Here is a 15,308-nt window from a genome sequence, read left to right as displayed (position 1 = left end):
AATAGAATATAAAAGAATAGAATAGATTGGAAAATAAAAGAGCAAAATAAATCAGAAGGGATATGAATAGAAAAAAAAACAACAGAATAGATTTGATTGAATAAAACAAGAGAATAGAATAGAAAATAAAGCACTGAGTAGAAAATAAAGGAATGGAACGGAAAAGAATAGAAGAATAAAAAAATGAATAGACTAGAGCTGCTATATAGAATGGAATAGAATAAAATATAATAGAATAAAAAAAAAGTAGAATAGCAAATAAAAGAATAGAATAGATCAGAAAATAAAAGACTAGAATAGAGTGGAATAAAACTGAATAGATTTAAATAGAATAAAACAGAACAGAATAGAATAGAAAATAGAGTAGAAAATAAAGGAAAAGAATAGAAAAAACAAACAGAAAAGAATAAAATAGAAGATAAAAGAACAGAAAAAAACAGACTAGAATAGAATAAAATGGAATGAATCTAACCGTCTTCTGAAACTAGAATTTTGAACTCCGAATTTCGAATCGATTTGAAAATAACGATTATAAGAAATAAATTTGAATATTAGAAAAGAATTCTGAAAATTAATAATTTTACCAAATGTGATGAAACGAAATTAACAAACCAATCAAATGTTTCTGTTGTGCTCATCTCTATTGGCTACAAGTTGGTGATTACTCCCCCCTCCTCTGGGGGGCGATACTGATCCAGGCGCTGAGATCACACACTTCCTGCGGATTGGAGGAGATCAGAGACGGAGCTGTCATCTTCTGTGCTCACTGTCTACTCACTGCCACAGGGGAGAGCCAATCAGCGGCTATGGAGCTGGGGGGCGGGCCGACAGAACACGCTGCTCATTGGCTGGTTGGGCTTCGCCGAGGAAATGGTTCACGCTGGGAGATGTAGTTCGAGGCCCGGGCTGTGTGACGTGTATTGTGTGCGCCGCCCTGTGTTGATATCAGGACCTCCATGGCTCTATTTCCAGCTTTTGCGGAGTCTGCCGGGCCGGCTGCTGATAACAGAGGTATCTGAAGGGGGGAGCATGTTCTGTGCTGGGGGGTCCCTCTACCCCCAATATACATTCCCCCCATAGTCATAGACACCCTGCATGTCACCACATCCTGCCTGAGAACTCGCAGCCCCCCACTCTACTGCTCTGCCCCCTGCTGGAGGCTTATGGAACCCTGTGACACCCCCCCCCCCCATCAGGGCATTCCTATAGCCTTGTGCTCCCTGCCAGATCCCAACAGTCTCTAGCCCCCCCCCCCCACCACAGCCCCTCTGTAGCACCACACCCCCTGCTGGAGCCCCCGTAGTACTGCGCTCCCTGACAGAGCTTAACTGTGCCCTCTGCTGGACACTGACCTCTCCCGCAGTCCCTGACAGAGCCCCCACCCCGCTCCATACCAGAACGCCCCCTGTAATCCTTTGCTCCCAGACGGAGCTGAACTGTGCCCTCTGTAGACACCCCTGTAGCCCTGGCCTTCCTGCTGTAGCCCCCCTTCCCCGTTCCTGTAGCCCCATGCTCCAAGACTATGCATCCACCTCCTGCCCCCCCCAGAACCCCGTGCCCCACGCCAGAGCCTCTCCACCCCTATAAGCACTGTGCTCCCTGCACGAGACCTCCCCCCACACCCCCTTCTCCCTGCACGAGACCTCCGCCCACTCCGCGTGCCCCCTGCACCAGATCTCCCCTCACACCCCCGTGCTCCCTGCACGAGACCTCCCCTCACACCCCCGTGCTCCCTGCACGAGACCTCCCCCCACACCCCCGTGCTCCCTGCACGAGACCTCCCCCCACACCCCCGTGCTCCCTGCACGAGACCTCCCCCCACACCCCCGTGCTCCCTGCACGAGACCTCCCCCCACACCCCCGTGCTCCCTGCACGAGACCTCCCCCCACACCCCCGTGCTCCCTGCACGAGACCTCCCCCCACACCCCCTTCTCCCTGCACGAGAGCTCCCCCTGCACCCCGTGCACCAGATCTCCCCCCACACCCCCGTGCTCCCTGCACGAGACCTCCGCCCACTCCCCGTGCTCCCTGCACGAGACCTCCGCCCACTCCCCGTGCTCCCTGCACGAGACCTCCGCCCACTCCCCGTGCTCCCTGCACAGGACCTCCGCCCACAGCCCCGTGACCCCGTGCTCCCTGCCCTGTTTTTCCTGCTGTAGCCCCATGCTCCGAGACTATGCATCCACCCCCCCACCCCCCAGAGCCCCGTGCTCCTCGCCAGAGCCACTCCAGCCCCATAAGCACTGTGCTTCCCTGCAAGAGATTGACTGTGCCTCCTTCATGCCCTCTGCTGGAACCCTCTCTGTAGCACTGTCCTTCCTGCTGGAGCCCCCCACCCCCATGCTCCATGACAGAGCAACACCCACCCCCCCCCCAGCTCTGTACCCCACCAGACCTTTGCCCCCCCCCCCATACCCTGGGCTCACTGCCAGCCCCCCCCCCCTTCCATATTGCCCTGTGCTTTGTATCTACATCAGTTCTAAGATTGTGTAACTGTTAAAGTGAAGCTGAAGGCAAAAAATAAAATGGAAAAATGCAAACGGTGCAATGTCTCCTCGGCCACTTACCTACCCGTGACCATACAGCTTGTAAACGTAGGTTGCCGCTCCGAGCAACGGTCCTAGAATGCTCCGGAGACTCACACTGTTAAGTAGCTGCTGGAAGAGCCCATCCCAGCTCTATATATACAGATGGAGAAAAGAGCGTGCAATGCTGCACCCGGGTGTAAAGAGAAGCAACAGTGGCTTCAGCCCGACTCCTCCCGGGTCACAGCACCAACGCACAATCCCAATGCACAATCCCAACGCACAAGTTCCTGTTTTCAAAGTTGGCTGTGTATGTAAGTGGGTGCTGCAGCGACCATCGGCTGGAACTGAGAGTAGTCAGAGAAGAAGGATGTCACCAGCACACCACGGATCTCCAAACTGGGTCTAAAAGCTTTATTAAGCAATCACATCGTTACAGCAGGAGCAACGTTTCGGAGCCTCGCAGGACCCCTTCATCGGGTCTCATGCTTGACGAAGGGGTCCTGCAAGACTCTGAAACATTGCTCCTGCTGTTACGATGTGATCGCTTAACCACTTGCCCTCCAGAGGATTTACCCCCCTTCCTGACCGGGCCATTTTTTGCGATACTGTGCTGCGTTACTTTGACAATTACGCGGTCATGCAACGCTGCACCCCAAAAAAAAGTATGTCCTTTTTTTTTTTTTTCCCCAACAAATGGACCTTTCTTTCGATGATATTTAATCAACTCTGCTTTTTTTTATTTTTTTACCCTATAAACAAAAAAAGACCGACAATTTAGAAAAAATAAAAACAATATTTCTGACTTTTTGCTATAAAACATGTCCTGTAAAAAAAATTTAAAAATCAAATTTCGTCATAAATTTAGGCCAAAATTTATTCTGCTCCGTGTCTTTGCTAAAAAAAAAAATCCCAAAACTTGTAAATGAATTGGTTTACATCTACAAATGGCGATCAATGACTTATAGCGGGACTGCGGCGGGCATTCTGACACTGGGGGGGGACTGACTAACTGCCACTGACATCCCCAGTGACACTAATACAGTGATCAGTGCTAATAAAAAGCACTGAAACTGTACTAATGGCACTGGGCAGGAAGGGGTTAACATCTGGGGCAATCAAAGGGTTAACTGTGTGCTGGGAGTGTTTTACTAAGATGACAAGCTGCTTTGTATGGCTCTGCTGTGCAGAGCCATACAAAGCAGTCTGTTTGTGCTGGCAGGGGAGAGATCAGTGTTGTTTACATACAGATCTCTCCCTTGTGAAATCTGCCGATGATCGATTCCCAGTTGATAATCAGTGGCTGGGACCCAGTGATTGGCATGCCGAGTAGCCAGCAACGGTGCAGGTAGGGAACGTGTGCGTCCCCTACCTGGAAATGCAAATCACGTGTGTGTGTGTGTGTATGTATGTATATATATATATATGTGTGTGTGTGTGTATATGTGATTTTGCGCATTCCTGCCTCCCTGTAGCAGTACGTATGCTATAGGGCAGTTGAGAAGTGGTTAATAAAGCTTTTGGACCCAGTCTGAAGATCCATGGCGTGCTGGTGGCATTCTTCTTCCTCCCAGGCCACGTCTCTGACACGTTTTGCCCCTCCCACAAGGCTTAGCCATAGGGGTTCCCATGACTAAGCCCTATGGGTGGGGCGAAACGCGTTGAAGGATTGGCCTGGAAGGAGTCGGGCTGAAGCCGCTGTTCTCTTGGAGTGCAGCACTTCTTATACTTGCCTACCTGTTCACAATCCCCTGCAGAATGTACACTGAGCTAAACATGCGCAGCTGCATTTACATTCTGTCACACTGCCAGCGTGCTGGGATGACTGCGCTCCTGCACCAGCCAATCAAAATGTCTGAAGACAGGCACCAGTAAAAATGACTCGCAAGCAAAGAAGAGGCTCTGAGGAAGAAGGTCTTGCCTTCGTAAGTCTTTTAGGACCCCGGTGTGGTTCCCCCTGTGCCTGGGCTACGGTTCCATTTGGCCACGGATGAGTGGCATGATGAGTGTGTAATCTTTTGTGCTTGCGAGTCGTTTTATACTTTGATTTTTATAAAACATTCTCTGGATAATGCAAAGTAAAAACTACTCGCAAGCAAAGAAGAGGCTCTGAGGAAGAAGGTTTTGCCTTCGTTAGCCTTTTAGGACCCCGGCGTGGTTCCCCCGAGCCTGGGCTACGGTTCCGTTTGGCCACGGATGAGTGGCATGATGAGTGTGTAATGTTTTGTTTGTTAGTAGTTTTTATTTTGCATTATCCAGAGTATGTTTTATAAAAATCAAAGTAAAAACGACTCGCAAGCAAAGAAGAGGCTCTGAGGAAGAAGGTTTTGCCTTCGTAAGTCTTTTAGGACCCCAGCGTGGTTCCCCCTGTGCCTGGGCTTTGGTTCCATTTGGCCACGGATGAGTGGCATGATGAGTGTATAATCTTTTATGTTTATGAGTAGTTTTATACTTTGATTTTTATAAAACATTCTCTGGGTAATGCAAAGTAAAAACTACTCATAAACAGAAGAGGCTCTGAGGAAGAAGGTCAAACAAAAGATTACACACTCATCATGCCACTCATCCGTGGCCAAATCGAACCGTAGCCCAGGCACGGGGGAACCACGCTGGGGTCCTAAAAGCCTAACTTCTTCCTCAGAGCCTCTTCTATGCTTGCGAGTAGTTTTTACTTTGCATTATCCAGAGAATGTTTTATAAAAATCAAAGTAAAAACGACTCGCAAGCAAAGAAGAGGCTCTGAGGAAGAAGGTTTTGCCTTCGTAAGTCTTTTAGGACCCCAGCGTGGTTCCTCTGTGCCTGGGCTACGGTTCCATTTGGCCACGAATGAGTGGCATGATGACAGTGTAATCTTTTATGTTTGTGAGTAGCTTTTACTTTGATTTTTATAAAACATTCTCTGGATAATGCAAAGTAAAAACTACTCACAAGCATAGAAGAGGCTCTGAGAAAGAAGTTTTTGCCTTCGTTAGCCTTTTAGGACTCCGGCGTGGTTCCCCCTGTGCCTAGGCTACAGTTCCATTTGGCCACGGATGAGTGGCATGATGAGTGTATAATCTTTTATGTTTGTGAGTAGTTTTTTACTTTGCATTATCCAGAGAATGTTTTATAAAAATCAAAGTAAAAACTACTCACAAACATAGAAGAGGCTCTGAGGAAGAAGGTCTTGCCTTCGTAAGTCTTAGGACCCCGGCGTGGTTCCCTTATGCCTGGGCTACGGTTCAATTTGGCCACGAATGAGTGGCATGAGTGTCTAATCTTTTATGCTTGTGAGTCGTTTTTACTTAGATTTTTATAAACATTCTCTGGATAATGCAAAGTAAAAACTACTCACAAACCTAGAAGAGGCTCTGAGGAAGAAGGTTTTGCCTTCGTAAGTCTTTTAGGACCCCAGCGTGGTTCCCCCGAGCCTGGGCTTTGGTTCCATTTGGCCACGGATGAGTGGCATGATGAGTGTGTAATCTTTTGTTTGTGAGTAGTTTTTACTTTGATTTTTATAAAAAATTCTCTGGATAATGCGCAGTAAAAACTACTCACAAGCATAAAAGGATTACACATGCATCATGCCACTCATCCGTGGCCAAATGGAACCATAGCCCAGGCACGGGGGAACCACGTTGGGGTCCTAAAAGGCTAACTAAGCAAGTCCTTCTTCCTCAGAGCCTCTTCTATGCTTTTGAGTAGTTTTTACTTTGATTTACTGGATAATGCAAAGTAAAAACTACTCACAAACAAAAGATTACACACTCATCATGCCACTCATCCGTGGCCAAATGGAACCATAGCCCAGGCACAGGGGGAACCACGCCGGGGTCCTAAAAGACTTACGAAGGCAAAACCTTCTTCCTCAGAGCCTCTTCCATGCTTGTGAGTACTTTTTACTTTGCATTACCCAGAGTATGTTTTATAAAAATCAAAGTAAAAATGACTCGCAAGCAAAGAAGAGGCTCTGAGGAAGAAGGTTTTGCCTTCGTTATCCTTTTAGGACCCCAATGTGGTTCCCCCTGTGCCTGGGCTACGGTTCCATTTGGCCACGGATGAGTGGCATGATGAGTGTGTAATCTTTTGTTTGTGAGTAGTTTTTACTTTGCATTATCCAGTAAATCAAAGTAAAAACTACTCAAAAGCATAGAAGAGGCTCTGAGGAAGAAGGACTTGCCTTAGTTAGCCTTTTAGGACCCCAACGTGGTTCCCCCTGTGCCTGGGCTACGGTTCCATTTGGCCACGGATGAGTGGCATGATGCATGTGTAATCTTTTATGCTTGTGAGTAGTTTTTACTTTGCATTATCCAGAGAATGTTTTATAAAAATCAAAGTAAAAACTACTCACAAACCTAGAAGAGGCTCAGAGGAAGAAGGTCTTGCCCTCGTAAGTCTTTTAGGACCCCGGCGTGGTTCCCCCTGTGCCTGGGCTACGGTTCCATTTGGCCACGGATGAGTGGCATGATGAGTGTGTAATCTTTTATGCTTGTGAGTAGTTTTTACTTTGCATTATCCAGAGAATGTTTTATAAAAATCAAAGTAAAAATGACTCGCAAGCAAAGAAGAGGCTCTGAGGAAGAAGGTTTTGCCTTCGTTATCCTTTTAGGACCCCAATGTGGTTCCCCCTGTGCCTGGGCTACGGTTCCATTTGGCCACGGATGAGTGGCATGATGAGTGTGTAATCTTTTATGCTTGTGAGTAGTTTTTACTTTGCATTATCCAGAGAATGTTTTATAAAAATCAAAGTAAAAACTACTCACAAACCTAGAAGAGGCTCTGAGGAAGAAGGTTTTGCCCTCGTAAGTCTTTTAGGACCCCGGCGTGGTTCCCCCTGTGCCTGGGCTACGGTTCCATTTGGCCACGGATGAGTGGCATGATGAGTGTGTAATCTTTTATGCTTGCAAGTAGTTTTTACTTTGATTTTTATGAAACATTCTCTGGATAATGCACTAGTCTGGTGCGCCTTCTCTCTCTGCTGTTTCTCTCTACAGGGTTCACATTCTACTTTAATGTACACCTCGCCGTCCCTCACCCGGGATGTCAGGTGGGGGTTGTATGAATGGCATTCTACCTCCAGAGGTGGCCGGAGATGATTGCGGGAGGTTGAATGACACACGAGTTTTTGGCCTGATGTGATAAAGCTGCAGTGATGTCACAGATATTGATCCTGTCTCTTCCTCTGCAGAGCTCGACTGGCTGAGAAATGAGAGCTTTTGTACGAAGGACGCGCTGTCTCTGCATCAGCGGTCACTGCAGGCTGTGCCGCCCCCTGGCCCCGATTCTCCTTTTCCCAGGTATCGTCCGCTATCCTCAGCCACCCAGGCGCAGTGAGGCTCATTTATGACTGAAGATTGCATTGTCTGTGCTGCTGTTGTCAAAACTGTGTTTTCAATCCTTTTAAGAAGAAAAGTCCTTATGCAAGAAAGTGTCTGAAAGAAGAACTGTCTGTGTCACCCAGAGCAGCCAATCTACTCCCTTTTTAAAAGGAATTCCAGGTATGGATATCTTATACATAGTTACATTGGGTCTGCTTGGATCAATGTTACTATGTGAATATACCACACCTGGCCGATGCCTCCGGAAGCTGGAAATCACTGAAGCAGACACCATTACTACAGTGATCTTCACTGGCGTCTGAGTCCCATGCTGAGTGTCTGCCCTGCTGCATTCTGAACACAGGAGGTCAGCTGCTGGACACGGGTGCCATTCAGAGAATGCTTTGCATTTTCTGAATGAACATATAGCCATCTCTGATTGGACAAGGTGGAGAGGCAGGGTGGTGACCCCAGTGCTGCTCATCTCCTGCACCTTTTTTGCAGCCACTTCCCGTGGACATGCCCTGCAGCGGTGGCTGCATGGTATTTCTCAAAGTGAGTTCCTTGGTGGTGTCTACAGTACGCCATGCCTGTACAAAGTGTGTTAAATTGTCAACTTGTCATTTTTCAGAGGCTTCTGATTAAATCTACAACACAGGAGAATAACTGGGAGACAGGGACAGAGTGTTGTCACCCTCTAACAGGAAGTGTCTTGACAAAAACCTGTATTGGCAGGATCGCCAGATAAAATCTTAATGAAAGCTGCAGATTTAAAAAAAAAAAATTGAAAATGTACTTTTTAAATGACATGATTGGGATCTGTTTATTATTTCAACTGAGATTCACCCAACTCTCACCCAAGATTCGCCTGTTTTCACATCAGGAAAAAAATGTGAATCTTGGGTGAAAACACTGATATACAGACCCCTAATGTGCTAAATCTGATATGAGAAGTTAGTGAATTACCCACTTAAGGTCTGCCTTATAGCAGTTTTACTGCTACAGGGTGGCCTTCCTGTGCAAAATCATATACAGTTGCAAGAAAAAGTATGTGAACCCCTTGGGATTACGTGGAGTTTTGCATGAATTGGGCATAAAATGTGCTCTGAACGTCATCTAAGTCACAACAGTAGAAGAACACAGTCTGCTGAACATAATACTACACAAACATTAGATGTTGCCATGGTTTAATTGCACATAACATGTAAACATTCACAGTGCAGGGAGGAAATAGTATGTGAACCTTTGGACTTAATAACTGGTTGACCCTCCTTTGGCAGCAATAACCTCAACCAAACCTTTCCTGTAGTTGCAGATCAGACCTGCACAACGATCTGGAGTCATTTTGGACCACTCCTCTTCACAAAACTGTTTCAGTGTAGCAATATTCTTGGGATGTCTGTTGTGAATCGCTCTCTTAAGGTCATGCCACAGCATTTCAATGGGGTTGAGGTCAGGACTCTGACTGGGCCACTCCAGAAGGCGTATTCTGTGCTGTTGCAGCCATTGTTTTGTTGAATGACTTGTATGCTTTGGGTCATTGTCCTGTTGCATCACCCATCCTCTGCGGAGCTTCAGTTGGCGGACAGATGGTCGTACGGTTTCCTGCAAAATGTCTTGATAAACTCTGGAATTCATTTTCCCATCAATGACAACAATCCGTCCAGCCCTGAGGCAGCAAAGCAGCCCCAAACCATGAGGCTCCCTCCGCCATGTTTCACAGTGGGGATGAGGTTTTGATGTTGGTGTGCTGTGCCTTTTTTTTCTCCACACAGAGTGTTGTGTGTTCTTCCCAAACAACTCAATCTTGGTTTCATCTATCCACAGTATATTTTGCCAGTAGTGCTGTGGAACATCCAGGTGCTCTTTTGCAAACTTCAAACGTGCTGCAATCTTCTTTTTGGACAGCAATGGCTTCCTCCGTGGTGTCCTCCCATGTACTCCATTCTTGTTTAATGTTTTCCTTATTGTAGATGTGTCAACAAAAATGTTAGCATGTGCCAGAGATTTCTGTAGGTCTTTAGCTGACACTCTGGGATTCTTCTTTACCTCATGCAGGATTCTGCGCTGTGCTCTTGCAGTCATTTTTACAGGATGACCACGCCTAGGGAGAGTAGCAACAGTGCTAAACTTTCTCCATTTGTAGACAGTCTGTCTTACCGTGGACACATGAACATCAAGGCTTTTGGAGATACTTTTGTAACCCTTTCCAGCTTCATGCAAGTCAACAATTCTTGATCGTAGGTCTTCTGAGAGCTCTTTTCTGCGAGGCATGGTTCACATCAGACAGTGCTTCTTAAAACCAGTAAACCCAAAACAGGTGTGTGTTTTTTAAGGGCAGGACAGCTGTCAGCAACACATCAAATATCATCACACTGATTGGAGTCAAGGTTGGCTCACTCCTGGCTCCAATTAGCTCTGGGAGAAGTCATTAAGCTAGGGCCTCACATACTTTTTCCTCCCTGCACTGTGAATGTTTACATGTTATGTGCAATTAAACCATGGCAACATCTAATGTTTGTGTAGTATTATGTTCAGCAGACTGTGTTTTTCTATTGTTGTGACTTAGATGACGTTCAGAGCACATTTTATGCCCAATTCATGCAAAACTCCACGTAATCCCAAGGGGTTCACATACTTTTTCTTGCAACTGTATGTATATATATATATATGTATATATATATATATATATATATATATATATATATATACACACGCACACACGCACACACGTGATTTTGCACTTCCACCATAGGGGGTAACGGGCACACGCTGTCGGCAGAACAGTCACAGCAGAAGCTGGTCAGTAAGTGCCAGTGAACAGATGTCCACTGGCACCCGGCAATCGTTGGGCAGGACACAGTACAGAGCTCTGCCTAGGTAAACAAGGCAGAGCTCTGTTCTGACAGGTGGAGGAGTGAAGGATCGTGTGTCCCTGCAAAGCTGGGAACACGATCCTTCACTTACCCTAGTACCACCTAGTGTTCACCAAGCACATATCTAGGCACACAGTTAACCCTTTGATCACCCTATATTTTTAACCACTTCACAGCCAGTATCATTGGTACAGTGTCAGTGCATATTTTTAGCACTGATCACTGTATTAGTGTCACTGGTTCCCATAAAGTGTCAGTTAGTGTACAAATGTCCGCCGCAATATCGCAGTCCTGCTATAAGTCGCTGATGGCTGCCATTATTAGTATTAGAATAAATACAATTCCAGAATATGTCCCATAGTTTGTAGACGCTATAACTTTTGCCAAAACTTATCGATATACGCTTATTGGGATTTTTTTTACCAAAAATATGTAGCAGAAATACATCTGTGAAGAAATTTGTGAAGAAATTAGATTTTTTGAATCAGTTTTTATTGCAAATGTTTTATATCAGAAAATAATTTTTTTTTTCTTTTTGCAAAATTGTAGGGCTCTACTTGGGGAGGATAAAATGACATAAATTTCATTTATGTACAGTGTTGCATGACCGCACAATTGCCAGTTAAAATAACACAGCGCCGTATTGCAAAAAATGGTCTGGTCAGGAAGGGGGGAAATCTTCCGGAGGCCAAGTGGTTGAAGCTGAACTCCAGGCAGATATAAAAGACGCAAATTAAAGTGACATTAAAGCTTTGTTTTTTTTTTTTTTTTCTTAAATGACAAACACGTTTTACTTACCTGCTCTGTAATGGTTTTGCACAGATCCTCTTTCTCTGGGCTCCCCCTCCGGTGCTTCTGGCTCCTCCCAGTGGAATAGTGCCACCAATTGCAGGCCACTTGCTATGGCGGCAATGGTGCATGCTCACTCCCGAGCCTTGCTTTTTGCATCCACAGGACACATAGGTCTGTGTCTCGGTCCTGTCCCTTGCTCTCTCCTCATTGGCTCACTGGCTGTAATTGATAGCAGTGGGAGCCAATGGCTCCCACTGCTGTGTCTCAGCCAATGACGAAAGAGAGACCCAGGACAACCAAGGCCAATGGCTCCCACTGCTGTGTCTCAGCCAATGAGGAAAGAGAGACCCAGGACAACCGTTGCCAATGGCTCCCACTGCTGTGTCTCAGCCAATGAGGAAAGAGAGACCCAGGACAGCCGAGGCCAATGGCTCCCACTGCTGTGTCTCAGCCAATGAGGAAAGAGAGACCCAGGGCAGCCGAGGCCAATGGCTCCCACTGCTGTGTCTCAGCCAATGAGGAAAGAGAGACCCAGGACAGCCGAGGCCAATGGCTCCCACTGCTGTGTCTCAGCCAATGAGGAAAGAGAGACCCAGGACAGCCGAGGCCAATGGCTCCCACTGCTGTGTCTCAGCCAATGAGGAAAGAGAGACCTAGGAGAACCGAGGCCAATGGCTCCCACTGCTGTGTCTCAGCCAATGAGGAAAGCGAGACCCAGTATCATCACTGGATTGAGGCAGGGCTCAGGTTAGTATTGGGGGGGCTGTGGGGAGGGGAAGCACACGCTTTTTTTTTTTTTTACCTTCATACCTAGAATGCACCTTCAGCCTTTTAAAACCACTTTAATGCAGATCTATAATCATTAATACATCATTAACCCCTTGCCTACCGGGCACTTATACCCCCTTCCCCCCCAGGCCAATTTTCAGCTTTCAGCGCTGCCGCACTTTGATTGACAATTGCGCGGTCATGCAACATTGTACCCATATGAAATTTTGATCATTTTTTTCTCACAAATAGAGCTTTCTTTTGGTGGTATTTACCTTTACTTTTTGCGCTATAAATTAAAAAAAGTGCAAAAAATTTGAAAAAAAAATGTTTATTTGTTTCTTTTATAAAATTTTTCAAACAGGTATTTTTTCTCCTTCACTGATTTGCGTTGATGAGGCGGCACTGATGGGCACTGATAGGCGGCACTGATGGGCACTGATAGGCAGCACTAAAGGGCACTGATAGGCAGTACTAATGAGGTGGCACGGATAGGCGGCACTGATAGACAGCACTAATTAGGGGTCACGGATAGGCGGCACTGATATGCAGCACTGATAGGCGGCACTGATAGGTGACACTGATGATGGGTACTGATGGGTACTGATAGACGGCACTGACTGGCATCACTTCTGGGCACTGACTGGCGGCACTGACTGGCACAACCCCTGGGCACTGACTGGCAGCACTGCTGGGCTGCACTGGTGGGCGGCACTGGTGGGCAGCACTGGTGGGTGGGCACAGGTGGGTGGCACTGGTGGGCACAGGTGGGTGGGCACAGGTGGGTGGCACTGCTGGGCACATGTAGGTGGCACTTCTGGGCACAGGTAGGTGGCACTGCAGAGTGACACAGGTGGGGGCACTGCTGGGCACAGGTGGGGGCACTGCTGGGCACAGGTGGGGGCACTGCTGGGAACGGGTGGGCGGGGCTAGTGGGTCACTGCTGGGCGGAACTTGCGGGTGTCACTGCTGGGCACCGATCATCAGGGCACTGATCATCAGTGCCCTGATGATCGGTGCCGATCCCCGCTCTGACAACTGCCGGTTCTCGGCAGTACTTTCCTCACGATCTGACAGCATGAGGAAAGTGCAGCCGAGAACCGGCACTTGCATTTCCCTGTGATCAGCGTGTCATTGGACACCGCTGATCACGTGGTAAAAGGCCGGTGGGATCGGCCTTTCACCACATCACGTGATCAGCTGTGTCCGTAGGACACAGCGATCACGGAGATCGCCGGGTGCGCGCCCCCTGGGGCGCGCAGGAGAGCGCGTTCTGGGAGGACGTCATATGACGTCCACTCAGAACTGGCCGGCCGCGGTGAAGCCGTCATTCGGCTATGCGCGGTCGGCAAGAGGTTAAAGTACAACAAAGGTAAAACTTTTTTTTTTTTTTCTCATTTTGGATAGCGTAAGGGGGGAGGGTTATAACCCCTGCCAGTCTTCTTTTTGCCATCTGTGTCCCTTTTGGCGAGATTTTCCTTTATGTCTTGTCCCATAGCCACAACAGGAAATCCCTGGTTGTCACCAGAGATAGTGTCCCCAATGGAAGATCTAATTCCTTTTCTGGTGATGACACAAAATTTGGGATTTTCTTCACTCTCAGTGATAACAGAACACATAAACAAATCTCTCTTACAGGGGCACAGACAGCACAATAACCTGACCGAGGTTCTAATCCCCCTCCACTCCAGAAGTGAAAACATTGCTTTGCTACTTATAAATGTTATACTTTTAAATGTGTTTTTGTATTTCAATGGTTTTTATTAATTTAGTAAACATTTCAACAAGACTTTAGCAACAAGCCACGCCCACTCAGGGGCTATCAATGGCACGTAAATTACAAGAACAGTGATGTAACACGGACAGTAGCTCAAACCAAAGGCCGCTATCCACCGCCTCATAAAAGACAAACAAAAATAGAAAGGAAAAAGGAGTAGAAAAGGAAGAATGTCATGTTTCACATGACTAATATGCCTTTTAAGAGTATCTATATTTTGTTTCTGCTCCTCCCTTTCCTTTGGTTTAGTTAATCCTGTATAGATAGCCCTCCCCCTTTCCCAGAGATGCATTGCAGTTCTAGCCTCATGTCATGGAGCAGGAAACATTATGATCTTTTGACCTATCGAATGTTCATTGTTGTAAGATTCTCTCAGTTTATGGATTAAACTTCACAAGATCTACAAGATGTCATCCGATTGAGTCACTGCCTGTGGTATCCAACTGAGGTTGGAGTTATCACTATCTCATCATAACTGTACGTTACAGAGATCACACTATCAATGCTTAGATTGGAGAGACAGAACAAAGAAGAAGACAAGACCAGGAGCTGGGGTCCAGGAACGCCAATGTCAAACAACATCACAAACCCAGACTAGCCGGGGGGGGCGTGGGAAAAGCATGCGTCAACCACGGCTCCCATATTTTCAAAAATTTCTGTTGGGAGTCGTTACAGATACTTGACATCTTTTCATTAATCATCAGAGTGGTCATATGGTCTCGCATTCCCTGAAGAAGGACAGATGGGCTCTTCCAGGCCTGAGCAATCTTGTTGCCGACAAGATCAAATAGGAAGCCAACTTCTGCTGTTGGGCCAACAGGCCAAGTATTGGACAATGAAGCAAAGCGCACCGAGCATCCCGACGTATGGAGAGATGGAACAAGGTGAAAAGGAGGCCAAACACACGAGACCAAAAACCAATCAGTTTCAGGCATGACCACCATATATGCAACACATCTCCATGGTGGCCACAACCCCGAAAGCATCAATCTTAAATGTGTTTTTTTTAAATGTAAGCAGTGTAAGTACCCCTCTCTGCCAATCCCTCCACTGGCCTCCTATCAGTGTCCTCCACCCCTCTCTGCCAATCCCTCCACTGGCCTCCAATCGGTGTCCTCCACCCCTCTCTGCCAATCCCTCCACTGGCCTCTACTCGGTGTCCTCCACCCCTCTCTGCCAATCCCTCCACTGGCCTCTACTCGGTGTCCTCCACCCCTCTCTGCCAATCCCTCCACTGGCCTCCACTCAGTGTCCTCCACCCCTCTCTTCCAA

General features: G+C 47.1%; 1 protein-coding gene across 1 annotated transcript in view; it reads left to right on the top strand.

The window, feature by feature from the left end:
* Positions 1 to 813: 813 nt before the first annotated feature.
* Positions 814 to 15,308, top strand: part of LOC149427324 (nuclear exosome regulator NRDE2-like) — a gene marked incomplete at its 3' end in the record, with an annotated part of 46,149 nt that continues 31,654 nt past the window's right edge. Inside the window, exons 1-2 of the mRNA XM_089668125.1 lie at positions 814 to 1,011; positions 7,694 to 7,802. Coding sequence (XP_089524251.1) covers positions 957 to 1,011; positions 7,694 to 7,802 — 164 coding nt within the window. The remainder of the gene's footprint in view (positions 1,012 to 7,693; positions 7,803 to 15,308) is intronic.

This window comes from Staurois parvus, unplaced genomic scaffold (assembly GCF_062004578.1).
Source record: "Staurois parvus isolate SC_StPar_1 unplaced genomic scaffold, SC_StPar_1.0 ptg003872l, whole genome shotgun sequence".
In the NCBI taxonomy this organism is placed as follows: Eukaryota; Metazoa; Chordata; class Amphibia; order Anura; family Ranidae; genus Staurois; species Staurois parvus.
This window is presented reverse-complemented; position numbering and strand designations above follow the sequence as displayed.